Source organism: Chanos chanos, chromosome 1, assembly GCF_902362185.1.
Source record: "Chanos chanos chromosome 1, fChaCha1.1, whole genome shotgun sequence".
NCBI classification, from domain to species: domain Eukaryota; kingdom Metazoa; phylum Chordata; class Actinopteri; order Gonorynchiformes; family Chanidae; genus Chanos; species Chanos chanos.
Window position 1 is genome coordinate 29,197,389 of NC_044495.1, and position 25,420 is coordinate 29,222,808.

At 45.6% G+C, this 25,420-nt stretch overlaps 1 protein-coding gene across 4 annotated transcripts in view; it reads right to left on the bottom strand.

The window, feature by feature from the left end:
* Positions 1-1,079: 1,079 nt before the first annotated feature.
* sox5 (SRY-box transcription factor 5) overlaps positions 1,080-25,420 on the bottom strand; it is a 69,252-nt gene continuing 44,911 nt past the window's right edge. Inside the window, exons 7-15 of one of the 4 annotated variants that reach the window (XM_030770607.1) lie at positions 21,666-21,789; positions 19,496-19,581; positions 13,942-14,088; positions 10,052-10,223; positions 7,072-7,244; positions 4,065-4,167; positions 3,745-3,918; positions 2,229-2,445; positions 1,080-1,935 (exon numbers count right to left, since the gene is read on the bottom strand). In XM_030770607.1, coding sequence (XP_030626467.1) covers positions 1,638-1,935; positions 2,229-2,445; positions 3,745-3,918; positions 4,065-4,167; positions 7,072-7,244; positions 10,052-10,223; positions 13,942-14,088; positions 19,496-19,581; positions 21,666-21,789 — 1,494 coding nt within the window. In that variant the 3' untranslated portion in view covers positions 1,080-1,637. Of the gene's footprint in view, positions 1,936-2,228; positions 2,446-3,744; positions 3,919-4,064; positions 4,168-7,071; positions 7,245-10,051; positions 10,224-13,941; positions 14,089-19,495; positions 19,582-21,665; positions 21,793-25,420 lie in introns of all 4 variants that reach the window. The other 3 variants (XM_030770625.1, XM_030770616.1, XM_030770598.1) reach the window with 3 other exon arrangements.

Consider the following 25,420-nt stretch of genomic DNA (forward strand, 5'->3'; position numbering starts at 1 on the left):
GAGATGAGGGAGGGATGTGAGGGAGAAAGTAAGGAGAAAGAGAGAAATAGAAAGAACACAAGCCCCTGAAGAAGACAGAGAAGATATGTGATATCAAAGAGGGAACACACATACACACCCTGTTGCAGATGTCTTCAGCTCTTAGGGCTTTGAACAAGTTCTTTCAGTGAAGAGCAAAATGTGCACTTGGGCTGTAGGAGAAGAGCTAGGAGGGCTTTTTCTGTTCTGTATGTTTACAAGAAGCCTGCTGCCTCTTTACTCCCTGTTCCTGTAGGAGCTGCAAATGTAGCTTGGCACAGCCACAAATGAATAAAACAGTCGGAAAAGTTCAGGCAGAGAAGGGAAAAAAAAAGACAGAAAAAGACTGAAGATGAGAGCTCACGTATGTCCAACTTTCCTTAGTTACATTTGCATTCTCAATCAAATATGAGAAACTGTTCCATAAAAGGTAAGACATCTTTGAGTACCTCACTTTCCAGTCACTCTGACCGCTGGTTCAGAGACCTTCAGTGAACATTTCACTTCCATTCAAATCAGCAAGAAAGCAAACATAGATTCCTACACAAATATATGACAACAGAATATAAACACAGGTTAACAAACAAATGCACACACACACACACACACACACACACACTAGGTCAGCTCTCTTCTTGGCAACCTTTTTTTTTTTTTTTTCCAAATAAACACAGCGTTTGCTCTGTCCTGTGAAACCTGTCTCCACACCCGAGAGACGTTTGAAGTTCTGCCGGAGAGAAGTATATGCGGAGAGAGGAAAGAGAAAGCGAAGGAGTTAGAGAAGTGTATGGCCCGCGGATTGTCATAGTCATTGTCAAAGCGAGGTCCAGTCTCCTGTGCGGCCAGACTTACACCAGACCATTTCAACTGTTGGGACATGACTGGTCTTGCTGGTCACCACTGAGACAGCTGTACCATGAAAAGGTGTACGCAAAGACATGAGCTTTTGATAGAAAGAGGATCTGGAAACAGCAAAAACTGCCGAGACAAAGGAAAAAATTAAAACATGGAGCAGGTTTTGTTCTTTTTCCTGTCAGGTGCTTTACAATAAAAAGGAACTGAAATGTTTTTGCCTTTTTTCCTATTAAAACTGGAGCACAAAAACAACAAATCACATTCACTAGCCACTGGTTGGCACCGTGTACCTGAGTGAGAGTATTAGAGGACCAAGAGAACAAAAAGAAAGCAGTTTAAAAGTGTCTCTTTTTTAAAACAAACAGGTCCACCATTTTAAAGTGTCTCCTCATTGATGGTCCTTATTTAGTTATTTATTTGTTTATCTTTAAAAAAACATCTCTTTGACAATAAACTGGTCAAGAGGGTCATTATTCCCCTCTGTTGTAGCTTACTCATGATTTACTGTGAGCTTGCCAAGATATGTAGCCAGCAGAAGTCAAGGCAAGCTCTGCCTTTCCCTATATTTGACCCTCATTTCTGTAACAGTCTCTTTGATTGACAGGTCCTGTGCTTTGCTGCTGCTGCTGGTATCTGGGCTCCTTTAGGAGGGGTTTGGCTCTGCTCCGACAGAGTCCTGACACTGGGTGGTGGGAGGCAGGGGGGGGGGGGCTTTGTGTGCAGGGTGTGGTGGGAATTGGTGAGATTGACGGTGATTGGCAGGTCTACTGGGCGATGTGGTTCTCGCTTTCACTACCGTAGTCTGCTTCTTCATCCTCGTAGTCAAAGTCGTCGTAGACGTGGCCGTTACTGTCGTCCAGTCGTAGTTCCTCCTCTTCTTTGACGCGGGGCTCCTCCCCCTTTTGGCTGGTGAGGTAGGCGGGTGGGGCAGGAGGGGCGGGCTCAGGGCTGCTGGACATACTGGAGTGCTCTGAGGGCATTTGGGGGGAGGGCATGCTTGCCATGGAGAGAGCGCCCGGGTACACTACTCCTGCTGAGGACAGAGGCAACTGGGCCTGTTGCCTGTACACACAATTACACACAAACACAGACAGAGTTTACTTTCTTATTCACTTCCTCAATATTTAGACACAAAGGAAAATTACAATTACACACACAGACACAGACACAGGGCCTCCTCTCTTATTTAGTTCTACAACACTGAGACACAAAGCAATAATGAACCCAAACTCCTGGTCTTCAGTTTATGCTGGACACAATGTGGTCATCAAACAGAACTCTCAAGAATGGTTTTCTTTCGGCAATGCAGGATGCATAGACATGCATAGTAAACTTGTTCTTTTTAACTCGCTCACCCCACACTGAAATACTGGCGCATCTCCTGTCGACGGTTGCGCATGATGGCTTTGTACTCTCCAATGCGCAGTTTTTTGCCGTCTACTAGGCAGGTGCGTTTGGGTCGTGGCTTGTACTTGTAGTCTGGATATTTCTCCAGATGTTGTTTACTGAGTCGAGCCTGTTCCTCGTAGTACGGCTGCTTTTCCAGGTTAGTCATCGCCTTCCAACGAGAACCTTTCAGAAGAACGACACACGTACACGCTCAGCACGAATTTAGAGAGAGATAGAGAGACATAGACTCACGCACAGACAGATATATATATATACGTTTTCTATGTAATCTCTAAATGTAATAATAATAATAATATATATATATATATATATATATATATATATATATATATATATAATTCTCCTCAGGCAGCTTTTTAACTGCTGCTTCAGTAGGCTGTGTGTAGAAGGAGACACAGAGAGGCCTTTTGTTTGGAGTAGGGAGACAAGGTGCTGTCAAACAAAGCACAGGAGAGTGTGGTCTCTGGCCTGATACAGAGTTACACACACACACACACACACACACACACACACAGCGACATGCGTCATTATTTCAGGTGACAGCAGGTTAAGTGGGCTACTCAGATGTTCCATCTAATTAGCGGAGCTCAACAAGAGTACCTGTGGCCTGTGCTCCTTATTCCTCATTAAATCAGCTCTGTTCATACACACACATAACACACACACAAGCACAGAACATAGTCTGAACTGCCCTTGTGTATGCACATGACTGGCTCCAGTCAGTGTGTATCTGGTTGCAGTGTGTGTATGTGTAACTGTGAGTCTGTGCTGAATTTACACTCTCCTACTGTATGTTTAATGGGAAAAAGCTGTCACCACTGGCGCTGACACACGCCCGGGCCGTGGAAAAAGGAAACCCCTTCTGTTAACAATTGAGAGCACAGAGTCTTATTAGAACCAGATTTGGCCATGTTATAAAACGCTTAGGAGCTCTTTAAAATGTCAAACACAATCCCTGAGGTCTCCAGCAAATGTCAGACAGACTGGAGTGCTTGTTTAATGCATAATGAATTATATCATCATTGTTCGAGTTAGCTCTCCAGAGCGATTCATTAAGCGCCGCTTACACAATAGCGCTCACGAGTAAAATGGGGACCAACTGTGTGTGTGCATGGGTCTGTGACTTTCTGTGCTATCCCAAATGGAGTCATACCCGCCCTCTTTCTCCCTTAAAATATGATCAGCCAATGAGAGATTAAGAGGGAACTGTCAATCAGCGGGAGCTGTGAGATTTTGAGGAGATCAAGCTTTCAGTGTGCTGGACCAGAGCCAGCAGGGAAACTCTGTTTAAGAACAAACGCCTACATACAGGATATAAGCGTGCAAAAAACCACTCACGCACAGTGCTTGGTATGCAAAATTATGAGAGAAAGATGTTAAAGCCATTCTTCTTGGAACCCTCCCTCCCCACCTCTCTCTCTCTCTGTTTTTTTCCTCTCTGGTGTCTAGAGGGGATCTTACCAAGGATTTTGCTAATGTTGGAGTTGTGCATGTCAGGGAAGGCCTGTAGGATCTTCCTTCTCTCATCCTTTGCCCAGACCATGAAGGCATTCATGGGCCGTTTAATGTGCGGCTCCGAGCTGCCGCGGCCCCGAGCCTCCCGAAACATCCGTGAGTCAGACACACTTGGACTGCCTGTGAAGACCAGCAGAGACAGCCCAGTCAGGATGGAGGGAGATAACACCACAAACCCAAAACGCACAGAAATACACACACACACACACACACACTCACATATTCAAACACAAACACACACATGCATGAACAGAGAGTGCACTCACCGTCTGAGTCTCCACTTATGCTGAAGTCCATCATGCTATGGCTGAACTTGCTTTCTTCTGACTGTTTCAACTGCTGACTCAGGCTCTCCAGCACAGCCTTCTCCTACACACACACGAGTTAAAAATCAGTCAGCTTATATTTCAAGTTGACTGACGTACATTTACAAGCACAAACAACACATTTGTTATGGTGAATTTTACTTGATATGGAATAGCGCCTGTATGAGTGTCTCACAATGAACGTGTGTAAGTGTCTTTTCTGTGCACATGATCGTGTGTTTACGCTTCCAGATTTTTTGTGGAAGCCACCTGCGTGCCTGCCCTTTTCTCTCTTTCTCTTTCTCTCTCTCTCTCATTCTCTTTCCCTCTCTCTCTCTGCCCTTAAGGTCGATGCATTAGAGGAAGAGAGCTCCAGGGACGAGAGTGGGCCAGACCACACAGACTTCTGGGTATTTATCCCACTCAATAAAAGGCAGATTTACTGTTCATTTACATGGCAAATGCGGGCAGCCTTGTTTCCCCAAAAAACAGGCATTTCTGCCTTCCAACCCCAATGCTGCGTTTAAGACTTAATTAGTCAATTAGAATCCATCCTAAATCCAACGCCATCTTTAAAAACACATTCTGAGAGCGCTTCCCCTTGCATTAGAACGTGACCCACGCTGGCCGGGCCACCGTAATGAAATGCATTACTCCATTTTTCACTGATAGAGATTTAATTGTCCCTCTGCGTTAGCCAGTGTGATTTAAATGAATGTGCCACTGAGAGAAAATATTCCCAGGGGGGAGGGACAAAAGAGAGAGAGACAGAGAGAGAGAGAGAGAGAGAGAGAGAGAGAGAGAGGAAAGCGAGAGAGAGAGTGGAAAGAGAAAAAGAGGAAGAGTGAGAGAGAAAAAAGGAAAAAAGAAAAAAAGGAGAAAGAAAAGAAAAGAAAAGAAAAGAAAAGAAAAAGAAAAGAAAAGAAAAGAAAAAACCCTTTCATTATGAGAATGAGAGCACTGATTGAATAAAAGTATAGGGGGGGAAATGATATAGACATCAAGAAGTCTTCTACTGTCCCTTACCATGGTCTTATCCTTATAACTTACAGAGTCAAATCCAAAAGATTCAAGACAAAAGTCAGTTTCCATTCTTTGTCTATCTCCCTCTTTTCTCCTGATCTATCAGCTATGTGTAAGGGAGTGGACAGTAATGATCTCTGAGCAGAAGCCAGCAGCCTCTAAATCACATACAGAGAGCAAAGAAAACAAACAGCAAATGAGCTTTCTGTGGACTCCAGTCACGTAGGACAGCATAGTACATAGATTAGTTTGAAACAGCAGAGAGAGTTACAGCAAGAGTGAGAGAGAGAGAGAGAGAGAGAGAGAGAGAGAGAGAGAGAGAGAGAGAGAATGGGGAAATGGGGAAAAAGAGAGAATGAGAAATGTAGAGATTTATCAAGCTTATTTGTTCAGCTCCTGGTGAGGACAGTTGATGTACTGAGCTCCGGTTGACTTAGAGCCTTGATATCTAGAGCAGGACAACTTTTTTTTTTCTTTTTGCCTCTGAGCACACCGCTGCCAGAGCATAACTCTCTCTCTCTCTCTCTGTCTCTCTCTCTCTCCCTCCCTCTACACTTAAGCCCCCTTGTATGATTTTACAGCCTACAAAAAGTGTTTAAATGTTAAAAGTGCTTAAAGTGTTTAAGCTCTCATGTCTAACAGTAACGATTACATGTAAATATGACCCAGAAATGAAGCCACTGTCATGTGCAAAACCACACTGAAGTCACTAATCATGTGTTAAAGAGTCCTGACTGGGAGAGGTCACGTGTCTGTTTGTGTTTGAATGTGTGAGGGTGGGTGAAGTATCGTGTGTGTGTGTACAGTAATCTCTGGTCACGGTAAAGGACAGCTGAGCTGTACTAAATCATATTAGAGAGAAGAGGAGAAGGATTATTCTAATGGACCTTCATCAGTGGCTGCAATCAGCATAATTACAGCCCAGTCTAGAACCAGAGTTGGATAGAGAGACAGTACCTATGGGCTCTCCCTGACATTTACGACCATTTGAAACAAGTATGTATGTGTGTGAGTGTATGTGTGTGTGTGTGTATGTGTGTAGGGCATGTTGTGTATTAACATTTAATAGGAGTAAAGCGTACCTGCCCTGGAGTTGAATTTGTCAGTCACTCTCGGCCCCAGTGTTAGCATTAGCATGAACAATACACTCAGTAAACCCAGTCCCTCTGTCTCACAGCTCCACACTGACAGCCTCACTTAGCAAAACTGCACTTTTCCCTCCATTACTCTAGGCTCCTGTCACTCTTAGTCATGTGACCTCATGACTACCACAATTTTCTTTTCATTCTTCTTATTTTCTAAATATCTTTCTTGATCTAGTCCTTTAACCTCATAGCTTTTATCCTGTCTTTACCTAAATGGCCTCTGCACTGCCCAAACCATCCATGTCAGAATAATGAGAGACTGTTTCTCTGTGAGTGAGTGTGTGTCTGTGCGTCTGACTGACAGTAGCAAGTCTATGTGTAAGCAAGTATGTAAATGAATGAATGAGTGAGTGAGTGAGTGAGTGAGTGAGTGAAAGTACAAAGTAAATGAATCAGTGTGTGAGTGAGTGAAATAAGAGAGAGAGAGTGAGTGAGAGAGTGAGTGAGTGACTGGGTTTAAGTAAGTAAGTGATAGAATGAATGAGAGTGAGTGAGTGAGTGAGTGAGTGAAATAAGAGAGAGAGAGTGAGTGAGAGAGTGAGTGAGTGACTGGGTTTAAGTAAGTAAGTGATAGAATGAATGAGAGTGAGTGAGTGACTGGGTTTAAGTAAGTAAGTGATAGAATGAATGAGAGTGAGTGAGTAAGTGAGTGAGTGAAATAAGAGAGAGAGAGTGAGTGAGAGAGTGAGTGAGTGAGTGAAATAAGAGAGAGAGAGTGAGTGAGTGAGAGAGTGAGTGACTGGGTTTAAGTAAGTAAGTGATAGAATGAATGAGAGTGAGTGAGTGAGTAGATGTCTGACCTTCTCTGTGCGGCCGTTGTTGAGACCCAGGCTGTTGACTGCTGCCACTTTGGCGTCCAGCACCTGCTGCTCTCTCTTCAGCTGCTCCTTCATCTGCCGAGCCTCTTGGAAGGCCTTGCTCACAGCCTCGTGGTCGTTCAGGTAGCCTCCCGCAGAGATGGACGACAGCAAGTCTGTGGGAGAGTGCAACGTTTAGCCTCTCTCTGTGTGTGTGTGTGTGTGTGTGTGTGTGTTTCACATGGTTTGAAAAAAGAACACACCATGAGGAGGCCATGCAGAATAAACGTAAAGAGCCTAAGGAAATGAGCATTAACATACACTGTGCCATGAGGAGAATACACACACACACACACACACAGACACTTGACTGGGTACTTGACTGTGGGGGTAATCTCTGACTCAGTACTCCTCTGGCCAACTCTACCTTTTCTTCTAAAACCTCAAATCCCCAGAGAAGGAGTGACAGAGGTAGAGGTGGAAAGAAAAAAACAGGACAATCGGAAGAATACCAAAAGGTCCTACCCAGATTTTATATGGTCTCATTAGTTCTCACTAGGGCCGAGCCTTGTTCTAATCTTACTCATGTCAAGAAAAATGACAAAATTTTGATCTTGGATAGTTGCTGGAGTATCTAATATGTTCACACACAATCCAGTCATAAGGGAGAAGCCTTTATGAAATCTGACCGTTTATTTACAGCTGTAAAATGTCACGAGTTTCTGACAAAACACACACACACACACACACACACATTGCTCTATACTGCTTGTTTATACAGCTCTACTGGAATCTCACAAATCCTTATTCCCATATTTCTATACAATCCCCATACTCTGTTTGTCACTTCTGTGAAAGAGGGATTCGGAAAATGCACCCATGCGCATGCTCTGTCTATCTTTCCCATTCTAATGAAAGGCTCATGGAATTGTTTTAAGAGAAAAAACTAAGCAGAGATTGTTCCTGTTTAAGCCAAAGCTGGCCAATTCCATCCATCCAAGAACATCTGTTCTCTACATATGAAAGATGATTCTGGGTGTCATTATTTGTATTATTTCCTGCAGATTAAGTGGCTGAAAAGGCAGCTGTGTCTGCTGAGGGGACTATGGACTAGCACTATTGGACTGCCCATCTCCGGGAGTTAGTTCTAACAAAGACATCCTGTGTGAGCTTATGGCTCTTTATCTGCTGTAATCTGCCCGCTAATGCCATCTCAGGCCAGATTACAATCTCCTCTGCTCTTTAAAATGGCAGCAGAGCAAAGTCTTATGGAAGTCATATCTGTTCAAGTGTCCTGTCAGAGACTGGGGAGCAAGCTCTCTGACAGTGGCGTTAGCTTCCTCCAGAGGAAACAAGGTAGAGAGAGAAGGAGAAAGGGAGAGAAAGAGAGAGAGACAGAGAGAAGGAGAAAGGGAGAGCGAGAGAGAGAGAGAGGGACTGAGAGAAGTAGAAAGAGAGAGAAAGAGAGAGAGAGAGAGAGAGAGTGCATGAGAGGTAAGGGAAAAGCAGAGTCACATCTGCGGCCCCAAACAAGTCCTATATAAGGGGTGTGAGGTGAATTAGGAAGAACTAAAAGGGAGAGAGGGGGAGAGAGAGAGAGAGAGAGAGAGAGGGAGAGAGAGGGGCAGAGAATGAAGGCCATTGAAAGCATGGTCAGTGACAGGCTTTCACGCTGCTGTCTCTGCGGTGACACTGACATGGCAGGAAGAGGATAGGGGCTGGCACAGGGAATGGAGAATTATGGGACAGTGTCCCAGGACAGTTGTCACAAACTGTCAGTGACTCTGTTGGGTCACACAGCAGGACAGACTTGTGCTGAGGGTAAGACTGAGACACACACACACACACACACACACACACAGAGATACACACACAGGCATGAAAAGCAGGTTAAGCCGTGTGGTGGAGCCTCCCTATGTTTGAATGGGGTTATGAGAGCTTCTCTGACCTCCTAATGACCGAAGAACACAGGGCAAGACAGCAGGGCAAAAGGCAGACTCTAACTGTGATCTTAATGAGCGGCTTGCCTCAACATGTTCCAGAGGATTCCGGCAAACTTTATTCTCTAATCCATTTTTCAGAACAAAAAACATCTGGGCCATAAATCCACTAATCTGCTATTAAATCCAGGGATTTGTGGAGAAACACTGCGATTAACAAGAGGGATGTCTGAAATGGCTAACCAGGGGAGAGAAGTGAGCTTGTGTGTGTGTGTGTGTGTGTGTACGTGTGTTTGGCGGCGGGGGGGGTGTTATTGTGTTATTGTGATATTAACGCAGGTTTGTTTGCTGTCATGCGTGGTAACACAGTTGTGTAAGAGGCTTGTCTAATCGCATCTCGCCTGTCATGGAGCCTCCTAGTGTGTCTTTATTCAGCCTGAAACACAACAAATCACTGCTCAGTGTTCTCTCTCTCTCATACACACACACACACACACACATACACACGTAGCCCATTCAGCCTCTAATAAACACTTCACAATGTAACCCCTCAGGCATAATTAAGACCTACAAACATAAACATAACATCACTAACTGCCAACAAGTGTTGTGATACAGTGTGATCCTAACAGAATTAAGAAAAAAGAATTAAAATGGTCTTCAGAGATTCAGGCATATGCAAAGAACAAATAACAAATTGTTATATCACTGTATCCCACTCACTGTGTGACAAAAACTCATATGCTGTTTTGTTTCACGGATACAGACACGTCACAGATGATGCTTTACTTCACAGATATGAGGGTGGTTACTCCAGATACCTGGTTAGAATGTTGTCATGACAACTGTTTGGACATTACTGGCCCAGATACTCTGAAGTTGACCTGATTCCTAATTACAACATTTTAGCATTAAAAACTACAGTATGTCTGTTTATGGATTAATTCTTAACTCACAGTCTGGTCCCCACTCAAATGAATCTGTGAATATGTATATGTGTGTTGGTATGTATGTGAAAGAAATAGAAGTTTTTTTTTCTTTACCTATGGAGCTGCCTCTGGATGTTGGTCCTCCGAGACTGGAAGGGGCGCTGTGCTTCAGGGAGCCGGGGCCCATCTTCAGGGTGGGAACCTGTGGGGAAGCGGGGGAGGTGGGTGACTTGCTCTCGGATGTCTTAGGCTTGGACGACAGATTCAGGGGCTGAGCGCCCTCGTCCTGTAAAAGCAAAACGTTTGGCCAGCGTCACCTTCTCGATATGGACTCTGGGAAACCAATCAAAACTCCCCATGTGGAGCTAAGGGACAAGTGCCACAGCCAAAAGGAGTGCTTTTTTTTACATGCAAAAAAAAAAAAAAAAAGGAGCAGGAAGGGGTCTGTGCAGATGATTTTTGTCTCTGGATTCTTAAGAGATCCATGCCAAGACATCCATGCAACGTCTTATCTGACACTTTTAAACAACAGCAAAGTCATGCTGATACAGGCATGCAAATGAGCACACACAAACAAATACCACAAACACGGCTTGTTTCTGCTTCTAAAGCTACAATAGTGCTCCCATGAAATAGTCTAGGACCTAAGGCCCCACAGATGAGAGCACTGTGGTATACTGCAGGTTCTGGCGAGCAAAAAAAGCAAAAACGTTGGCTACGGTGTTTTTTTTTTCACAGACATTTTCTCCTTCACCTGTCCTAGAGATTCACAGGGACAGTGTGAGATGGAGAAGAGAAGAGGACAGAAGAAATGGAATAGTTGTGTGAAGGAAAGTGCCATGTGGAAGTCCACCCATGTGAGATGCCTTATCACATTAGTTACCACCAGCACACTACTCCTTCTGCTCACTTAATCACATTAGAGGGTGGAGCTTGGCTCATGTGACAGGAGGCCAGGATTGGTTCACAGCAGGGCAGATGCTCCGCCCACTGATCCCAATTAAGACAACACAATTAGGGTCATCTCAAGGGTGTGCTGAGAGGGACTCCACCAATCAGCAACCCGCACTCCTACGTTGGGCTCCAATAAAGGCCCCCTTTATGACAGGTATCGAGTGAAGAGGCGACCCAGTGCAATAATGGACATCTCAGCTGCCAGCCGAGTCTTAGGCAGCTGATCATAAGAGCTTAGAACAGCACAGAGTGGCTTTGGTTTTTTGTTTTTGTTTTCTGTATAGTGCCACAACAGGCAGAAGCAGCAAGTTCTCTGTCCACAGGGGCTCCTGACCCAACACCTGTTGTGGCACCTGTTCCTGGGGTTATGACAACATGTGCGTAATAACATTCACACACACACACACGTGCGTCAGGTGTGCTAATCACTGCCTGGTGAATGATCTGGGTTCTGGACACTGAGTGTGCTGTGTGCCCAGAGATCACTGCACTGGAGAGCAGGAACAAGACTGAGCTTCTGAGCTTCTTACGGATTTGGAAGATGTTGACTGGTGCACCGCACAGACACACACAGACACACCACTACATAAACGAAGGCAAGCGCGCGTGTGCGCACACACGCACACACACACACACACACACACGGAAACAATAAAAGACTAAGGAGGATTCAAGTTGAATCCTGACCCCTATTGTGTTGCGTCTTGTGGAGCTAGAGAATCAGAGAGAAGACCTGAATATTTATTACAGATAATGCTCTCCACTCCTCCCTCGGGTTTTGTTCTCTGAGAAGGAAGAATCCTGGAGTGGGATGGTGGCCAACAGGGATAACGCCAGCGATGGAGGGAGGAGAACCTGAACTAGAGACACTGTGTGTGGTGTTGGCTAGATGTGGTTTTACAGAACAGTAGAGAACCCTTGAATGAAAGATTCAATTTTATGGCTCCAGCTAAAGATGGGATAGAAATCACAATAATAATAATCCACCTTAAAAGTGTGTTTACTCTGTTGCAGCTGAAGAAAACGGACTCTATTAACATAGCTGTGTTATAGCGTTAGTGAACTTAAGTAAACATAAACATTTTACCATAGTTAAGGAGACTTTGCTATGTAAGTATGGCAATAGAAAGCTGCGGTCCTGAGAGCTGGACTAAGGATTCACTTTAGGTGGCTAAGGAGAGCTGGCGTGCTAGAGAAAGAGAGTCAATGTATTAGCAGGCCTGGGGAGAAAAGGCTGTTGAAGGGATGATATGTGGCAGACTAATGCTGTATTTTACATTGCCAAAGTGCTGACATGTGTAAGTGGCATCAGGTTGGCCTGCCTCTTATCACCACACTGACGTTTCAATTACTGTTACAAGTGTGGGTGTCCTGACTGTTCATCGTGATCACTCCTGTCCACGTTGAGAAAAGACTATCCCTTAGACATACATAAATACAGACTCACACACACACACACAAACACACACACATAGGTCCCTGTCAGGGGAGATTTACAGGCACAAAATAGTTATCCAGACAAACACACCCAGAGCACAGGCTGATGCTCTAGAGTCTGAGGAGACAGAGGTATCGATGCTGTTATGGGCAGACGCACTGAGAAACAGACAGGTCAGACTTTGTGGTTGTGAGGTTCTTTTTAAAGTCAGTTAGGGCTGTATCTGTGTGCAGTTCACAGTGTGAAAGCTCTTACGGAGGGACTGGAAATGGAGGTACACCTGTGTTACATGGTGTCCCCTCAGGGTGAAGCACTTAAACTGTGTGTGCCTCAGTCCAAACATCTGTGTGACATACACCAGACTGAGAGAGAGAGAGAGAGAGAGAGAGAGAGAGAGGGGGCTTCAGCATGGCAGCTGAGAGCTTGGCACAGATAGGGCAGTTCTGAAATATACATGCTGCTCGAGGGAGAGAGAGAGAGAGAGAGAGAGAGAGAGAGAGACAGAGACAGAGAGAGAGAGAGAGAGAGAGAGAGAGAGAAAGAGAGAGAGCTGAAGGACAGAACTGAGAGCGAGGAGTGAGTGAGTGAGTGAGTGAGTGAGTGAGTGAGTGAACAGTCTTGTAGTCTCTCTTCCAGTGGTCAATGTGCTGTCAGTTTGAATGCTGTGCGCCACTGGCCTGGGGGGGGCAATGTGTGTCCACTCCACTGTTGTCCCTGTTCCCCTGGGTGCCATTCATGTCCTCTCCTCCTCCCTTCCTCACTCACTCACTCCCTGACAGAGAGAACGAGAGGGAGACAGTGGCCATCTCCAGCCACTCCATATATATGCTAATGTGACAGGAAGAGAAACATGTGTCAGAGAAACAGGCGCATTCATTAACTGCTCAGCCACTGACACAATGCTTGGCAGGAGGCCATAGCCAATCGATGGCCTCCATCTCAGGGCCAGGACCTAGGTCAGAGCTGCCTCTTCATCTCAGCCGCCACCCCCAACAGAGACCACAACTCAACAGAGAGAGACAGAGAGGGATGGATATACAGAGAGAAAGACTCCACTCCTACTCTGTATGGAAAGGGAGTCGACTGCACGGAAAATGTGGTTGGTTGAAAACCAGCTTCTCTCCCTCTCTGTCCAAGCAGCTCCTCCTGCCTCTGTCCTGTCCCCATCAGCACTGTGTATTTGTATGTGTGTGTATGTGTGTGTGATGACTTGTGATGTGGTGTGGGCAGCCATAAGGGGGCAAGAGGTGACAAACATGTTTATTTAGCAGCTGGCCCACTGTTCTATCATTACGAGATTGACAAAGCTGCAAAGACACAACATAGATGGGGAAGTGACCATCACTCCAGGCAGGGCACAGCCCAGCACTTTAATCCCAGCTCAGGTTGATATTCATGGGGGTTTATTCTGCCTGGATGAGCCCTGGAACCCCCCGCCGTCAGCTACTTCTATTTCTACTGCAGCGTCACACACCAACTCTCAACAAACAGCACATAAACACACTTAAAGTGCGATATGCCCAAAGGTTAGGCACACAGGGATGCAACAATGAAACACGTTTAAATAAGCACACGGACAAACAAACACACACACAAACATAGGTCATGTTACCTTGGATTTGGGTGGTGGACTGCTGCGGTTCTTGTCGTTCTGGCCACTGGTGGGGGAGTGCGTGCTGGCCAAGCTGGCCTGACCCACACTGCTGTGCTTGGCCCCTGGAGACACCTGCATAGCAGCCAGCTGAGCTGCATAGAGCTGCTATAAAGAGACAGGACAGAGAGAGAGGGAGAGGGAGAGGGGAGAGAGAGAGAGAGAGAGAGAGAGAGAAAGGGCCATGAATAAATGAATACGCAAGGAGCAAACAAAAAAAGGAAGATGGGAGGTAAAAAGCAGAGCGGGGCCATTAGCAGGAGGCTCTGAATGGTGTTTGCGTGGGACATTCCTGCACAGGCTGAGTTGTCATGCCTGCCTGACCCCATCGTCACAAACCCTCCAGAGGCTCTGCTAACAGCCCCTGATCAAGCCATTCAGAGACATCCCCACAGCATAAGGTGCATCCTGGGAAAAAAAAAAAACTTACTTTGCCTCAGGGTCATAAAGTGCTTTTCAAGGTGAAAAAATGTCTTGTGTGTTTATTGAAAGAGTGAAAAGTTGCTAATCTCCCTGGGCCACATGGAGCTAATACACTAACCAGTGTCCCCTGTAGACATTTAGTGTCCTGCTACAATACACATCTCAGCAGCTCAAAAGGACCCATACTGAATCCTTCCTCAAAAACAACAATTTCTGACAGCACAAAATACTTGCAAAATGATATTCACTGAATGCCAGCTATAAAGAAACACTCAAATGTACTATAAGAATCAATACATTGATGTAGATGGCTTTGCTTTTTTCTGTATTCTTCTCAGAGGGAAAAAAAAAAAATTTTTCTAAATGAAATATCAACAGAGGAATCCAAACTATTGTAAAACTGGAAAAAAAAAAACCAGCGCTCTTGGACATTTACAAAGTGTAATTGTTGCATGAAACAAATGTTTCTGCAGTAACAGGCAGCCCATAATACAAGTCCTCAAGCTGTTTGCACTGTTTCCAATGAGAGACCTTCAAAAAGCTTTCATGTATGTTTTTTGTTTTTGTTTTTGTTTTTTTTTTTGTGAGGACTTAAGAAAGCGAAGCGGTTTTTGAATTGTGTGTTTCTCTGCGAGGCGAGGGATGGAATTGCAGTTGTTGTTTTGTGAGCTCAGACTGGGTGTTTTGAATTGTGTTTCTCTTTAAGATTTTCGGGAGCTAGGAGCTGTTTGCGAGTAAAACTTCCGTCCTTCTGTTCGGTGTTGGCTGCCAGCCACAGGCGGGAAACAAAGACTGGTTTATGCAAATGGCCAAGACAGCTCTCTTCCATCAGCCTTCAACACACTCAACAGTCTCTTACTTCTGCTGTATCTACCAGACATCGAGTTCTAATCAAACGCAAGACACACATGTTCACATATACACATGAACGTACACACACATTCAAGTCCTCCATTAATGCAATATGCCTTAATCATTGTCATCTCACACACTCATGTTCTAGCAAACACACACATACAAACACACACACACACGCACGCATGAACACACACACACACACACACACACACTCACACTCACGCACACACAAACACACTCACACACACACATTTAGACATCAGCTGTCACAAACACCCGCATTACTTGAGGCCCCAGAGGTGAACAGACAGAGTTGTGCAGTGGATTCTGTGATTAGTAAGTGTGCTGAAGCATTGGTCCCTGCATGTGCAAATAAGCAGAGACAGACACATAGAGCAGCGCTGTCACTGACAGATGAAATAAAGGTGCTGTTGCCTCTTTCTGTTCAATTACCTCCACCACTGCTGTGGCTGGATGGGCGAGTGTGTACCAGAGTGTGACAGACTCCCACCAGACCTCTCCTGCTCCGGCAGGAATGTGTGTGTGTGTGTGTGTGTGTGTGTGTGTGTGTGTGAGTGTGTCTGTGTGTGTGAGTGTGTGTGTTCAGACTGCTGAAGCAGAGCACTTTATTTGCTCCATGAATTGAATTGTATTACAGACCCAGCTTTCATCGGTTAGACCTGGGCAGAAGGGCAGCCAACAAGACACCCTAACTGACACACACTCCAAGATACAAGACACACTCACTTACACAGCGAAAACCACATGGCGACCGATGGACATGCTTAGTGAAAACCTCACGTCAAAGCCCTGTATTAACCTGAGCCAACAGTGTCAGTGCACAGACCTAGCACCAGCACACATGCAACACACACACACACAATGAAGAAAAAAGAAAAGGCTAATGTAAGTAGGTGTAAGACAATAAGCCATCCTCTAAACTAGCTCACGTAACAACATACACACTCATAAGAAAGTCTCCTGTCTGTTTGACACATATTGGCTTGATCGCTTAAGCCTGCTCATCTCACTACCTCTCCTCAGCCTTTCTGTCTAAATATGGTCCATGACCTCAACAGGTACTGTGTGTGTGTGTGTGTGTCTGTGTGTGTGTGTGCATGTTTGGCTTTGGCTGTCGTCAGAAAGAAGTCAGATTGTGGAGCACACACAACTAAAGTATCTTTTCCCTGTGCAGTCTAGCAGAGTTGCCACTGTTACTCATAAACACACACACACACTCACGCATGCACGCACACACGCGCACACACACACACACACACACACACACACACACACACACACACACACACAAAGCATCCCACATCAATAATCCCCAGCTTTAGTCAGATTAACAGTTCCTCTCCGGCCTTTTCTCCCTTTGTTGTCTGAATGTGGGGACTTCACAGTGATTACTGTTTTGTGGTCAGTGCTGGTCATTGTTCTGCACATTTCTCTATTCCTCTTTTTCCGTCTGTGTTTCCTCTCTCCTTCTGGTCCTGACTGTCAGATTCTGCAGCCTCCGATCACAACGCCAGCAAGGCTGAACTCCGCCACTCACCATGTCTGACTGAAACTGCTGCCAACTGCTCTCTCTCTCTCTCTCTCTCTCTCTCTCTCTCACTCTCTCTCTCCATCCCTCTCTCCTGCTCTCCCTATGTACATAAATTATGGACACACACAAAACAAATTCCTTAGAAACTCCACAAAACAAGGAAAAGAGGATTTGACAAATAAAAACTGAAAGTACTGTGTGAGAGAGGAAGGTAGTTTAGGATCTCTTAATCATGTTCAGTATATTACATACTAAGCACTGAGAGTTCCCAGACCAGTGGATCTGGACCAGAGTTACATATTTGTGCCTGTCATGTAGTGCAGACGGTTAGTGTTTATATATTCTGTTAATTACCAAAAAAACCACACCACTGGCCTCACAAATTCTCAACAGGGGCATTAACTGAGTCTTCAAGAACAGACGTGCACAAATACAGATGGATACTCACGCATGTGCATGTGCGCGCACACACACACACACACACACAATTCAGCTTCATCAGCTTCTCACAGTCGTGAAAATAAATCTTTGGCGTTTTTTTTTTTTACCATTGGCAGCGGCAATATTCTATTTTTGTCTGCCTGTTAAGGTATTAAATACCATCTCTACCTCTCTCCCCCTCCTTTCCTCCCTCCCTCTTTCTCTCTCTCTCTCTCTCGTGTGTGGTACGGTAATCTGATGCAATATGGTCTAACATCTGTCTTCACATATGATGCCTGACCCCTCCTATTGACCCTCTTTATACTTTTCCAGCGATGATATGGCCTCCCTGCGTGTCTCCTCCGCTCCCTCCTCTTCCCTCCACCTCCTCATCCCTCTCTCCAACTACCCACCTCAGCGTCATCACTGTTCACCCATTCACTTCATTTATTTTCCTTTCACTCTCTCTTTTTTCAATCTGTCTGTTCTCACAAAACACACTGTGTGAATGTGAATGTGTGTGTGTGTGTGGTGGAGAGAATGGAAAAAGCATTTGCTGGGAGGTAACACTGTTACTCTCTCCATAGCTTTGCCACTGTAAGTCAAAAGGTTTCGTGATATGCCCCCCTGTGTGTAGTTGATTCATACTGGTAACGTGTTGTGCTTGCTCCTGTCTCTCTCTCTCTTCTTTGGCTTTAATATGTTTCACACAGCTGATAATTCCCCACCTGTCTGTGGCTCGGAGCCACACTGCACACATTATATATCTGTCCAGACCTACAGTGTTTCTTTGTTTCACTCTTATCTGCCTGTCTGCCTGAAACCCCAGCAGCACAGAGCCAGTGACCTGTACTCAGTCAAACTCACACAGCTGCACAGACCGGCTCAGAGCAGGTGTCCATGTACGTATGTGTCTGACAGCCTGTTACTACTGCTTCAATTCAGGGAATTATCTGAAAGCCACATGAGCTCTGCAAGAAAACTAAGAAAATTTTTCCAGATATAAATTGCATTTCTGTGAATCTACGGCATGTTGTGCGTGCGTGTGTGTGTGTGTGTGTTTGCGTGCGTGTGTGTGTGTGTGTGTGTGTGTTTTGAAATTTAGCTTGGCTACGTGGTAAAGTCACAGGCACTTTTTTGGTACAGTTCTACACTCTCCCAGAGGAAATAAAGACCACTGAGACATCTGTATTTGGGTTATCCTGAGCAAATGATTTTCTTTGTGACAAAGCCTTAATCTGTGTTTTTTTCTGTTTTTTTTTTCCTCCAGAGGGATTTAAGAACATTGCTGCTGCTAAAACAGTGGTGCTGGCTGTTGTTGTGTTCTCTGTCTTTACAGTTGTTTTTCTGCACAAATCCAATTGCATTAGACAAAGCTGTTCAATCGAAGGATTTATCTGAATTTGAACACAAGGGAACATATGGAAGGTCAGATCTGTTAGTGATAAAAAACAATTATACAAAGAACATACACACACATTCTGTCACAAGATCCTTTCTGCAATGCACTCAGGTTAACGCTCAGCCAACCAGCCTACTTACCCACAGAACACACACTTAGCCTTTCATTTTACCCCATTCACACATAGATTAGTGAGAAACCTGCTTTACATCTATCACCACTGATACATTTCATGTGTATGTGTGTAGGTGTATAGCACATGTGTGGCAGCTGTATTTTACAGTATTACTGTGTTACTTATGTGTGTCTGTAATAGAGCTTTATTAGTATGTAAATAATAAGGTCTTTCTGTGTGTGTGTGTGTGTGTGTGTGTGTGTGTGTATGCAGTACAGCTGTGTTTAGTTCTTTGGAAACAGAGCGACTGCTGCTCTCTAAGCTGCCTGTGTTAAGGCTGAGCGGAAGAGGAAGACGGATACAAGTGCCTGCAGCCCCTGTAGGCCCCTGGGTTAAGGCATCTCAAAGTAGTGTCCCAGCCAGTCCTGACTGACTCACCAATAACAGAGGTCTCCACAGCAGACACACACACACACGCACACACACGCGTGAACACACACACACACACGTGCACACAACACACACATATACACAGAGTGAGTGAAACAACAGCTGTGACTCTCTTTGCCCTGCACATACTGATTTATGGAAAGAGAGCAGAACAAACACAACCCCAAGCACAGTATGAAGGCAGCGAGAGAGAGAGTGGAGGCGGTGAGAGCACCTTAGTGAGGGAGTGGAGTGTACCTAGTCCAGAGTAGACGTGGAGAAAGAAAGATGAGGAGGAAAATGATGAAGGGTTTACCTGGAGCTGAAGCGGACCTAGGCCGGGCGTTGCCGCAGCGGCAGCTGCCATGGTGGTGGGGATCAGCTGCAGAGGGTAAGGGTCACCTAAGAAAGGACAATAATGAACGTATCAAAAGCTTGCCTTAGTTTCTCCCTCCCTCAAACCCTCCCACTCTGTTAAATCTTTAACTCAAATGCCGGTCTTTCCTCCACACCTTCCACCGTACTTTACCAAAGCTTTTCCACCCTGCTCAAAAAAACTGACAACCACGCCGTGCAAACACAGCCCCACCCCTCTCTGCAAATTTTCACCCTATTTACCCTCCCTTACTCCCCCTCTCCATGATTCTTTTTTCTTTCCGTCCCTCATCCACCTGTGCCTCCCCCACCCTCCCCCTCTTTCACTCTCCTCCTCTCCACCTGAGTAGAGCAGGAGACTCTTTTTACAGGGCTTTAAAACCTTTGGCTTTTGTGCTGTCTGCGCTTTCTTTAATGAAAGAGCGATTGTGCAGTTCGGCGCTAATACCACTAGCACAAAGCCAGACTGAAGGTGCTCTCTGATAAAGGACTCGTCCCGCTGTTAATTACGGTTGGAAACGTCAAGACTGGCACTGGATAGCCCCTTGTTAGACACAAATACACACACACACACACACACACAGAAACACACAGATTCCGCTTTCCTGTCCAGGGAAGGCTGCTGTGCTTAAACGGATGAATCAGAAAGAGAGGGATGGATGGAGGCAATGTGTTAGTACCCACCTCAGACAAGCCATCATAATTACACTGACTGCAGCAAAGGGTAACGACAGCACCAGGACACACGACACTGAGACACTGTGTCAGTGGAGGGGATATTTCAAAAGCCCTTATGTTCCACTGTCTCTTCTGACACATACAAGCGTACACACGTCCGCACGCTAAATTATGCTTCCGACACTGATTCTGCAGGGTCTGTCCTATCGGACCAGCGGATATTTTGAGTACCTGTCCTTTTGAGTAAGTTATAAACCAGATGCTCCTATCTCACAATCCAAAATATTTTTCCCATACAACTCCCCTCTTAAAAGTGAAAAAAAAGGCTCCTCTAGATTAGAGATTTGCTCTGGAAATTTTTCAAGCATGTACTCTGGAAGACACTGTTGTTTCTTTTTTTTCCCTCATTCCCTAAACAAATAGAAGTATTCCAGCTATTTTATGCCTCTCTTGGGTGCAGCTGTGACAAAAGAGCAAAAAGAAAGAAAGAAAAACATGTTGCTCTTGGCAGCGGAGAGATATCCCTCCCCCATTCGCCTGGGAGCTCTCTCTCGGTCTTGTGGGTGGGAAACAGGGAGAGGGAAGTGTTCTGGGGTTCGGGAAAGGTAGGGCCGCCTTCCACCGGAGCTATACCTGGACTGGGCGCAGCAATTAACAGTGACACCGGAAAGGGGTGATGAAAAGCAAAAAAATAAAACGTCTGGTAATTGAAATGTGAGTTTGGCAGTGGGTGAAGCTTGTTAGAGTTATCCATACACTGATAAGTAGTTCTTGGTATGCGATGGTGCTGGAGGTGGAGGTGGTGTTTGGTTAAGGAGGGGGGAGGGAGGGTTGCACATAAAGAATTGTTTTGGAAACTGTGAAGCTGTGAAGAGTTTGTGGGTGAAGCTGGACCTGGGTACAAATATGGGGGTGGGCAGGGGGAGGGGGGTTTGGAGCAGTGTGAGGCGTGTGTGTGCGCGTGTGTGAGTGCGTGCGCGCGTGTGTGTGTGCGTGCGTGTAAAGCCTGTGGGAGGTGGTAGCGAAAGGTTTTGGCGGTGAAATTTGGCTGAGGGTAGTGTTAATGTGAGGAAACCTGGGGCAGGTCATTGCTTTACTGCACGCCCCCACCCCCCCACCCCCCCACAGTGCCTTCTTCAGCCTCAGTCCTGGCGCTCCAAGCTTCTCATAGTAAACAACACATTGCCTCGCAGTTAGACTGCAATGGCCAAAAAACACGAATCCCAAAGGAACTTTTTTTTCCTGCTCTTACTTTTTGAACGTCGAGGCAAAAAAGAGCGTGTCCCAGTCTGGGCTGGGAGATGACACAGATGACCCTGTGGGACTGGAGACAGGGCGACGTGCAAGCGACTGGCAGACATACACCTTGCTGAGGGCGTGTGACTGTATGTGTGTGTGTGTGTGTGTGTGTTTAGATAGGAGAGCACACTCACTGCAGCCTGGTTTGTAGTTGAATCCTGGGGGTAGGAGGAAACCTTGCTGAGCGGCAGCAGCAGCCAGCGTCCTCTGATCTGGCGGGAACACAGGAATCATCAACGGTGGCAACTGACCCTGAACCTGCTGAAAGAGAGAGAGAGAGAAAGAGAAAGAGAAGTTAAGGAACGGCACAGTCTTTCACTGACACGGCAGATTAAATGAGGTCCTCTGAGGTTTCTCTGAGGAGTCACATATGTACAAGGTTCACAGAGTCAGTTTCATTTACATAAGACATACTGAGACAATCTCAACAAACTCAGAGTTGGTTTCATTCACATAATGCCTACTGAGACAATCTCAATGAACTTCTGTCCTGCCCTTTTGCAAGTGCAAAGTGCATACACACTACCTGTCCCCAAAGCATGTCTTTGTCTGTGTGTGTGTGTGTGTGTGAGTGTGTGGACTGAGTGGGTGCAGGGCTGACAGTCTGGGGTTGATGACTGAAACAAAGGGAGAGTCACGTGAAGGAGCAGAGAAGACTCTCACAACAGCTGGCCCCCCACTTCCCCCCGAACTGCACTCCGGTCGGCAAAGAGCCACGCGACTTCACAAGGTTTCCAGGATTAAACACGAAAAAAAGAGCGAGCCAGAGAGAGAGAGCGAGAGAGAGAGAGAGAGAGAGAGAGAGAGAGAGAGAGAGAACCCAGTGACTTTGGCAAGAGGAGAGTGTGCTGAAACGCTTGCTTGGGCCCAGGGAAGGAGCAGACAGATGGTTCCTCTGACGAATGCACTGCCAGAAAAACACAAAGGCTCCAGAAGTGACATTACTGACAGTGCGAACACTCCAACATACTACACACAGCTCAGGGAGGCAGCGTACAACGCTATCCCACTTGTCATAACCATGGCGACCGCTCAGCTGCCTCCTAAGCCTGACCGCTACAATGAGACATTAAAATGAACGCCTGTGTGAGTGTCCCAAAGGTTCAGGTCTTTCATAAGAATGAAAAAGCGCTTCAGTTTGAGCTGTTGCAAAAATAATGTTGAGATAATGCTGAATTTTCATTCAAAACAAAGCGTCCTCCTATTGGCAGCACTAGCATGTGAATGAAGGAGGGAGTGCTGCATCTTTTCATTCTCTCTCTGTCTCACACTCTCTCTGCTCACTTTCCCACACAGAGAGGACATCAGTATCACACACTGATGGCTCAAGCTGCAGTAGGGCTTGTTCATTTGTAATTACTGCTGTTTTTGAGCAGTGTGAAAGTCTGAGAGGTTCAGTGGAGCTTTTCAGGGAGCTGACAAGCACTCTCTGAGGTGGGAACACACATACAGGTGTTCATTTTTCTCTCAGGCCCTACTTAGACATAGGCTTCTCTTGAGCCACTTGAGTTTAGATGTGGAGCTATGTACACAGTCTCTATGGTCATGTCACTACATACGCTCACTGCAGCACCTCTCTCTCTCTCGAGTGTTCTTTACAGGCACTTGTTATTGCCTTATCTGCGCAAATGTGTAAACCAGCATACAAACATATTCAGTACTGGAAAAAAAAATGCAGTTCAAATGACCAATTCCGGTGAGCTGAAGAGTCATCCATCAGTAAATCCAACATTCTGTGAAAACTGTTATAAAATTAGCAAGATTACAGAAAGTATGAGAGTTAGTTAATACTGAAGAACAGGACTAATATTTTATGACTGAATAGCTAAGCGCTGTTTTAGTACTATAGCAGCTAAAAAAAGAATGAGGGGGGGCTTTTAAATAAAGCAACCAAACCATTTTTCTGTGCTGTCTTTGTACAGGCAATTGTGATTAGCTAATATGCTATATCCAAGGTAAAGATGTAAAGCTGCAAAACCAAGCGTTAAGAGACTCATCTTAAATGGACAAAAACACAAACACAAGCCGGTCTTTACATTGCAGAGCTGCTAAAACAGGCTCATTTACGACCGCAGCAGGACACGATTCCACAGCCTCTCTTTCTCTCTCAGGAGAGAGGAGGGGGTTTGTCCTCCCCTCACTCTGGTGGCCCCTCTCCACATCTATCCTGCTCATCCCTCACGTTTAGCCTCTAACCCGCAGCAATGGGGACAATGGCATCAGCTCCAACTGGGAGCTGCAGTAAACCACGATAATCCCACTTCAACAGCTGGCTATAGAATTACAAAACACTGCGCTCTCCCCCCCCCCCTCTCTTTCAATACAAAACATAACAATTTGTGCGCGCGCACACATGCGCTCAAGCAATCTATGCAGAGGTGTCGCTGATACAGAGTAATATCTTTTCTCTTTTTTTTCAAGTAGTGTCTCCAAGTGTTGTATTGTCAGTACTGAACAATGGCCATTACAGATTCATTATGAACAGATTTTTTCTGAGAATCTGCGTGTGTGTGTGTGTGTGCGGACTGGCACAGTCGGTGCGGTGACAGGGAGCCATGTCTTCAGATCAAGCTTCTGAGCGCATCACACATGCTTGTGGAGCCCAGATCTGAGCCACAGATTACGGCGCTCCCATCAAGCACAACTGGGATCTATCACACACCCGTGAGCATGTACATGCACATATACACACATGCACACACATACACAACACCACTGTAGCACACTACTCTGTCTTTCTCTGATCCACTGTTCAGACAGCATAGATATAATGTAAAGGAAATGTTGTGCACACAAACACAGTGCCAAGGTGCCCAAAAGTGCTATTATAGCGCGTATACAGCCTTCTCCCTCAAGAAAAAAAAGACGTTCAGAAGATAACATAAGAGGAGGAAAACTTTCTCTCCCTTTCATAGTTGATGAGAGAGAGAGAAAGAGACAGAATTATTGAAAGAAAATAAACAGCAAAAAAGTGGAAAGTTGGCAGCAAACAGGCTTTGCGTCTCTCGCCAGGCGGCACAGCTTGAACTTAAAGCTTTCGGAGCATAATGAAGATGTGCTGATAATTAGCATATGTAGTGTGAACAGGTTTGCTGGCACGGGAGAGAGACAAACTCCAAGGTAAAGTTATTATTAGGGAGTAATTAGCTCTGTGAAGTAAACGAGTGGAACAATAGCTGCCAGCACTGACAATATGGCGAACATCTGACTGTGCGAAAAAGTAACACGGTAAAGAGCGGGTCCCCCAGCTCAAATCTGTTTGTGGCCATATGCTCGAGCAATTAACGGTGAGCCTCTGTGACCTATCGCTGAAGAGGGGGACACATAGCGATATAACCAATAATTAATTTGTGCTGGATAGAGCTGCTAATGCCACACTCTGAGCTGGCACTTAATATTAGCCTCCGCTGCCGTCACAGCGCTAGCAGAGTCCATTAAGTTGTGCAGAATGAGCTGCGCTAACGTTAGCCTGCTGTGACTGCGCCACCGTTCTGATATCAGAGTGGCTTGTTCTTTGACCACACACACACACACACGCATACGCTCACACAAAAACACGAGCCAATATTTTACCTCTTCCATCAGATGAACACACAAACACACTTGTGTACACATTAACCTTTCCACAGAGAAAGATAACCTCTAGAACAGTGGGAGGAAATATTTACACATTAACAGAATGGCAGGAGCTGCGCCGATACACTAGCACATCCACCTTACTGCTCACCAGTGGAAAAAAAGCAGACAGGGTTGAGTTGAACTAGGATAGAAAGATCAGTGAGGTGGGAGTGGTGTTTACTGTTTAGTTCTCAGCTACCACTACATTCCGAATATCTCCAACCAACCGTATAACAGCTCATTTACTATCTAAACTACTTCACCAAAACCA